This window comes from Mastomys coucha, chromosome X (genome assembly GCF_008632895.1).
Source record: "Mastomys coucha isolate ucsf_1 chromosome X, UCSF_Mcou_1, whole genome shotgun sequence".
Lineage (NCBI taxonomy): Eukaryota > Metazoa > Chordata > Mammalia > Rodentia > Muridae > Mastomys > Mastomys coucha.
The window spans coordinates 43,172,319-43,179,769 of record NC_045030.1 but is presented as its reverse complement, the minus strand read 5'-3'; the positions used below and the strand labels follow the sequence as shown (position 1 = coordinate 43,179,769).

The 7,451-nt window shown below is 35.6% G+C and overlaps 1 protein-coding gene across 1 annotated transcript in view; it reads left to right on the top strand.

Moving 5' to 3' along the window:
* The window catches only part of Cul4b (cullin 4B), a 325,194-nt gene that overhangs the window by 307,481 nt on the left and 10,262 nt on the right, over positions 1–7,451 (top strand). Inside the window, exons 7-15 of the mRNA XM_031372544.1 lie at positions 3–66; positions 496–614; positions 1,182–1,374; positions 2,348–2,452; positions 3,042–3,152; positions 3,900–3,985; positions 5,392–5,499; positions 6,486–6,599; positions 7,441–7,449. Coding sequence (XP_031228404.1) covers positions 3–66; positions 496–614; positions 1,182–1,374; positions 2,348–2,452; positions 3,042–3,152; positions 3,900–3,985; positions 5,392–5,499; positions 6,486–6,599; positions 7,441–7,449 — 909 coding nt within the window. The remainder of the gene's footprint in view (positions 1–2; positions 67–495; positions 615–1,181; positions 1,375–2,347; positions 2,453–3,041; positions 3,153–3,899; positions 3,986–5,391; positions 5,500–6,485; positions 6,600–7,440; positions 7,450–7,451) is intronic.

Genomic DNA, 7,451 nt, shown 5'->3' with positions numbered 1-7,451 from the left:
AGTCACTAATTGCTTCTGTTGAAAAACAACTTCTAGGTGAACACTTAACAGCAATTCTTCAGAAAGGTAACTTGGAATTTGTAAATAAGCACTTACTAGGGCTGGAGAAATGGCTCAGTACTGAAGAGTATTTGTTGCTTTTGCAGAGGACTCAAATTTAGTTCCCAGCACCCACATGGCAGCTCACAACCATTTGGAATGGCAGTTTCAGGGGATGTACACCAGGCATGTGTACACCAGGCATGCACACAGTGCATATACATACGGAAAGAACACTAACACATGCTGCTGTTGTTTTACTCTTAGCATGTAGAGCCAAGAACTTCTAAACATTAATGATATTACAGTATACTCTGAATTTTACTCACGTAAATTCTAGTTATAGTTCATACCAGTATCACAATAGTAATTTCAACTTAACATTTTATTGAAATACATGACAATTTTATTTACTTTTTGATTCTCATATTTTCATACCAAAATATTTCAAACCAGGTTTAAATAGCCTCCTTGATGAAAACCGAATTCAAGATTTGTCTCTCCTGTATCAGCTCTTCAGTAGAGTTCGGGGTGGAGTTCAGGTTCTCTTACAGCAGTGGATTGAGTATATCAAGGTATTAACAGTTTGCTCATTGACTTCTGACTGTAATCTACCTACTAAGAGTATCAGAAAGCATTTCTTGTTAGATGGGAAGTTTTTTAAATGTGAAAAAAATTCTGAGAATGGCAGCTGTGTGGCATATCAGCAATAAAACTTGAGTGATTCTGGGTGGGATTTATAGCTCTAAGACTTAAGATTTAAGGATTGTTTGACTTCTCAAGCCATTTGCTTAAGATAAAGTGTAGAAAAGTTTGAACCATAAATCCTTCCTTCTCTTCCTCCCTCCACCTCCCTCCCTGACCACATTGCTATTTTTAAAAGAACAGATCTGACTTCTTTAACAATGAAAAAAAAAAAAGCTCCTAAAGTCTTACTAGGATATTGTATACACAATGATAACTTGTTATTTTTGTTTGTAAGTGAATATTATCTGTTCAGGTTTTTTCATTTCCTTCAGAGACAGCTGTACCTTTCATGATTGATTGTTTAGTACTTGTACCAACTTAGACTATGACTTGCTAAATATATTCCCTATAGAAAAATCAATTACCATAAAATTACACCATTTTCACATTTTCAGGCTTTTGGAAGTACCATTGTTATTAATCCTGAAAAAGATAAAACGATGGTTCAAGAATTATTGGACTTTAAAGATAAAGTTGACCATATAATTGATACCTGCTTTCTGAAAAATGAAAAATTTATCAATGCCATGAAAGAAGCATTTGAAACATTCATTAATAAAAGACCAAATAAGCCAGCTGAACTGATAGGTATGTCTCACATTCTTTTCTGGTTGTATAATGTTCTTTTATTGATAAACTCTGAGATAATATTGTATTGTATCCATTCCTGGTTTGTTTGATGTTGTTTAGCCAGTAATATTAAGTCTGAGAAGTGTCTCTAAGGATATGGGTGCAAGAAAGAGTCTGCCAAGCTGAACAGAGTCTCATAGTCTTCATGTCAAACATGATACAAACGTTTTGTGAGGTAGAACATTGACCCACTTAAAAAGTCTAGGATGAAAATAAATCTAATGATACAGGCTCACGAGTATACAGGTGTGTTGCAGTGTTTCTCAAGCAAGGTTCCTATACACGCACTCATTGATATTAGGAGTATATGTGCCCTAGAAAGCTAGGTCCTCTGAAAGGATGGAGTTGGATTTGGTTAAAGTCAAATTTTATTTAAATTTAAACATTTTATAAATTGTGCCTTCTGCTCTAATGTTTCTGATTTATTCAAATATGAAAGTAATGTTTAAGACTACTGAGTATCTGGGTAAAATGGGGACTTTAGAGCGTACCTGTGTTTTCTGGTGACTTTGTTTACTTCCACACAGGGCTACTTTGGAGTCTCCACAATTAGCTATCTCTATCTCATTGAAATTCTTTTTCTTTTTTCTTGTTTTTTTTTTTTTCTCCCAAACATAAGGGTTTGAATCCAGAGACCTGCACATAGTAGGCAAGAACTCTACCACGATGCTCTATATGTAGCCCTTCCATATTATACTGGAAAGTATACTCAGTTTAGAGTCCAATATAATGCATTTAGGTTGTGGTATTTATTAGCCCTGTGACATTGACAAGTTGACTTGATCTCGCTTTTGTTGGAGGCCGTATAATACATGTACATATAGCAGAAATATGAAAGAGTTAGTATTTTACAGTCCTGTTTGGGTATGTGTAGTGGTCAGTACCTTTCAGACATCTGTGGTCACTAAACTACAGTATTTCTCCATTTTAGCTAAGCATGTGGATTCAAAACTTCGTGCAGGCAACAAAGAAGCTACAGATGAAGAACTTGAGAAAATGTTGGATAAAATAATGATTATATTTAGATTTATCTATGGTAAGTGTTAATTACTGGTTTCATGTTTTTCATTTAAAACAAAGCACTATGAGCCAGGCGTAGTAATAGATACCTTACAATCCAAAATTCAGTATCAGACCAGCTAGGGCAACATAGCAAGGCCCTGTCTTAAACAGAAAACAAAACAAAGTACTCCTATAGGAACTAAAAACTTTATATAACCCAGAGAGACTTTGAGAACTACAGGTTATATTTTATTTATTGCATATTTTAGATCCTTAAGAACAGTTGAGGAATGTAACTAAATTGCCTTGTATTTTGACCTTTCCACTATTAAGAACCTGGGATTTTACTGCTTGTTTTAATCTCTTTAAGTTTTGGCGCTAATAGTACCAATGTATTAGGTTTTTTCTCTGAAAAAATAGTTAATACAGTCTTAATTTTTTTATAGTAAAGAACTTTTGAAATGTCTGGCACAGACATAGACCTCTAGTGTTCTTGAGTTTAATAAACTTGGATAAAATGTATAAAATTAAATAACTTGGTGTGTTGTAATAAGCTTTTAAAAGCCTTTTTCTTACAGTTTTACTTGGCATATCGTGCATGTTATCTTTTTTATTTAATACAGGCAAAGATGTTTTTGAGGCCTTCTATAAGAAAGATTTAGCCAAACGCTTATTAGTTGGCAAGAGTGCATCAGTAGATGCTGAAAAATCAATGCTGTCCAAACTGAAACATGGTATGTTTGCCATTCTTTTTTTAATATCAGGCTTTTTTTTAGTATTTGAGGGAAATAGTGGCTTTATTATACTCTTCATTGCTGCTTCGGTTGGTCATTTTATATACACATGAAAATATAAATTGAAGGGATAGGGAAGATGGCTCAGAGGGTAAGAGGCCTTTGTACAAACATGAGGACCTGAGTTTGAATCTATAACACCTATGTAAAAAAATTATATGTATATGTATGACTCCAGTGACAAAGGGTGGGGTAGATGTAGGGAACAGGAGGATCTTTGGAGATTCCTGGATACCAGCCTAGCTCTGGGTTCAATGATAGACCCTATTTCAAACGAATAAGGTACACTCTGGTAGAACAGTAGAGCCAATGACATCTGACTTGCACATGCATGGTGTCCATACCTGTTCACCCTTACCCCAACACACACACATACATACACATACACATTAAGTGAGGTATGAGGGTCCTAGCCTCTTGCTGATAGCCACAATTATTGGCTTGTTTTAAAGATAAAGAATTATTCTTTTGTTTATTAGTATAAAAATTTCCAACTATCCTATACCTGGATTAAAGAGTTTACCTCTGAATTACTAGGGCACGCTAAGAGGTAAGACATTTTTCATTCTTACAAGGGGTTACAGATCATATTTTATGCCCAAATTAAGTTTTGTGTTTTATTTTCTGATTTAAAGTTTTTGTTTGTTGTACTACCTTGAAATATAAATATGTAAACATCTTTAACAGAATGTGGAGCTGCTTTTACCAGCAAGCTTGAAGGAATGTTTAAAGACATGGAGCTTTCTAAAGACATCATGATTCAGTTCAAACAGGTATAAATGAGTTAAACTCTTACTTAATCCCTTAAACTTAAGGATACTTCATTTAGACTTAATTTATGTCCTCGCAATAGGTTGTATTGAAGAAGATAAATAAAAACCCATATTTTTTTTGCCATGAAATACTTCATGGCAACTTAAACAGTACAGTATAGGGAAAAGATCATCAATGAATTTTCAATATATTTAACCTACTTCAGGATTTAGTCATAATTAATATCCAGAAGAAGACAGAAACATAAGTAAAATATATTAGACTAAAGTTAGTATTAGAAAAATTATACTCAGACAGTAAGAGCAGGGCTTTTCTAATCAGTTGGAGGATTTGCATGTTCAGAGCTTGTATTGGGGATAGAGGTGAAGTGATACAAGGACGGGTGGTATATGCTGTCTGTTGACATTTGGGATGAGAATTTGGATCTATAGTTTTAAAGACATAAATAGAACATTGTTTTACAATATTGTAAAAACATAAACAACCAGATGTAGTTTGTGTAACTATAGCCCCATCTGCTTGGGATGCTGAAATAATACGTGGACAGTATAAGTGAGACACTGTCTCAAACAGCAGAGGCAGTTACGACTAGGCAATAGTGATGGCAAAATAGATTTTACTCCTCAAGGGTTCAGTAATGACTTCTTTTTTTTTTTAAGATTTATTTATTATTATTATAAATGAGTACACTGTAGCTGTCTTCAGACACACCAGAAGAGGGCGTCAGATCTTATTACAGCTGGTTGTGAGCCACCATGTGGTTGCTGGGATTTGAACTCAGGACCTTCGGAAGAGCAATCGGTGCTCTTACCCGCTGAGCCATCTCAGCAGCCCCAGTAATGACTTCTTGACTACTACATTGAAGGTGGTCAATGGAACTGAAAGCCTCAAGTTCAGAATTAGTAGGATCATGTATCTTACAGTAGCCACAGAACAGGGATTATTTGCCTTGCCCTTTCCCTTCTTTCCCTTTCCCACTTGAGGTCACCACCTTCAAACAGGGAGTGGTGCATTTGAAAAACCAAAGATTTGGGCTGGCTGGTGGGATGAGGAATGGGAGTTGCTACAAGGTATTTCCATCCATGTAGGGTCTCTAAACATGGAGATTAAAGGTAGCATTGGGGAAAAATGGAGAAGAGCTGCTACAACAGCCCAATTGTGTGTGAGAAGTTGAGCTGTTAATACCTAGGATGTTTTCGTGGGATTTTTGTATGCCACTATATCAAAATGGCCACCTGGGTACTGCATTTTGTGTAGCCTTCATTTCAAGTCTTAATAATTGTTTTTATTTGCAGGATGGTCAGTATCCACATATATTTTTAGAAAAAGGGAATTGTTAATTTAGTCAGTATTATGGTATGATACATATACTTTCATAATCTCTGTGTATGTATTGATCTTCTAGTATATGCAGAACCAGAATGTACCTGGCAACATTGAATTAACGGTCAATATCCTGACAATGGGTTACTGGCCAACATATGTGCCTATGGAAGTCCATTTGCCACCAGAGGTAAGATAAACTGTTTCAGAACTAAGGTATAGGCATAGAAATCACATTTTTTTTCTGCTTTTTATTTGAAAATATGTGACTTTTAAAGTTTTATGTCAACAAATATAGCAACAAAATATGAGTGCTAAAATTTTATTCTTTTACTTCATTTTTCAACCAGATTTCTAAATTGAGTGCTATTTTTCCCAATTATTTTGTTTCTTAGCTTATGATTCCTTATTCTTTCGAACTGTTAAAAAATCCTGCCCATATTTCACCTGAAGACAGGATTGGTGAATGTGATGGATACATGAGTATCCATCTCCATCACTTCATGCCTTGGAAACTGTCCTACTCAGGACCAAAACCTAGAATGTTGAATAAAGAAAGATCCTGAGAATCTATGGAAAGAATCATGGGTACCCAGGGAGTAGATTTCTCTCACTAAGGGAAGAATATGCTGAAGAGGAGGAGAAAGGGCAAAGCTTCAACTTTAGAAAACACTCACAGTTAGCAGATGGTAAAAAGAGGAACCTGTAAAAGAAATGTGGGCAGAAGCGGCAGTGAGAGAAAGGAGTCAGTACAGTGTAGAAGCTCAAGTCACCAAAGTGAAGGAATGATGAATTAACAGGACAGAGAAGATCCAGGAGTGTAAAGATCACCAAGCACTTTTACATGAGTGGTTAGATTTTCACCTTACACTAAAGGGATTGGAACCTACTGGATAGAGTCATGAAAACTATCAAAAGCTAGTCCACGTGGTGTTAAGATATTGAGGGGCAGGTCATTGAGGTGGCCCGGGGGTGAAGGCACTTGCCACCAAGCTTGACCTCCTAGTTCAAGTCCCTGAACCCACATTGTGGAAAGAGGGTAACTGACCTTCATTAGCACACGATGGCATGCACACCCTACTTCATATATTCACTAAGTAGTTTTTTTTTAAAAAAAAAAAAGTGCTAAAGGTAGCATTGCATATACAGCTTAAAGACTTATTTTATTTGCTTTAGATGGTAAAACTTCAGGAAATTTTCAAGACATTTTACTTAGGCAAACACAGTGGCAGGAAACTCCAGTGGCAATCAACCTTGGGACACTGTGTGCTAAAAGCTGAATTTAAAGAGGTAAGTGGATATTTCCAAATCTTAAGTTCTGTCTTCATCTTTACTATAGCTTATCCCTTGGTTTGAAAGGTTCAAGCTGCTGTTTTATAAGTGTGTCCTTGACACCTGTGTAGTGATAGGTAATTACAGCTTTGTGGATATTTTAATATGGTTACCTTTTCAACAGTTCAGTTAGCCCTCATCTAAAATTAAAAGCTCCCCTCTCTCTCTTTCCCTGTGGACACTGCATTCATACTGCCTTAACCAGAAATCATGTGGCTAGAAGTTAGAGAACAAATTGGGAAATACAGGCAAACAATATCCATTGGAAAAAAAATCTGCATCTATTCATGAATGATCTGAATCAAGTCAAAATATATTTAAAAGTGGGGCATAGTGACACAGGACTGTAATCCTACCACTTGGCAGGAAGATTGGAGTTCAAGGACATATTTGGCTATAAAGGAAGTCTAGCTTGGGCTGCGGGAAACCCTGTCTCAAAGAATGCATTTAGAATAGTAATTTCTTGCTGCTTATGGTGAATGTCTATAATGATACATAGGACTGATTTATTTTCAATACTTTATTCTGTTTTAATAAGGATTATAGAAGACATATTAATAGGCTAACTAATCCTTCACCCCGTTTTCTGTAGACTCACCTAAATCTCGCACTACATATCCTACTGCCATCTAATGCAGTACTTTGGATAATGTTAATCGTCTAGTGTTAATCATCTAGGCTTAACTCACTAATTAAAAATTGTTTTCCTGTAAGAGATTATTACTTCTTGATAATATTTTTCATGTGTTTTTAAAAATAGACACAAAAAAGAAAAACCCTTCTGCTTTTTCTCCAACAGGGCAAGAAAGA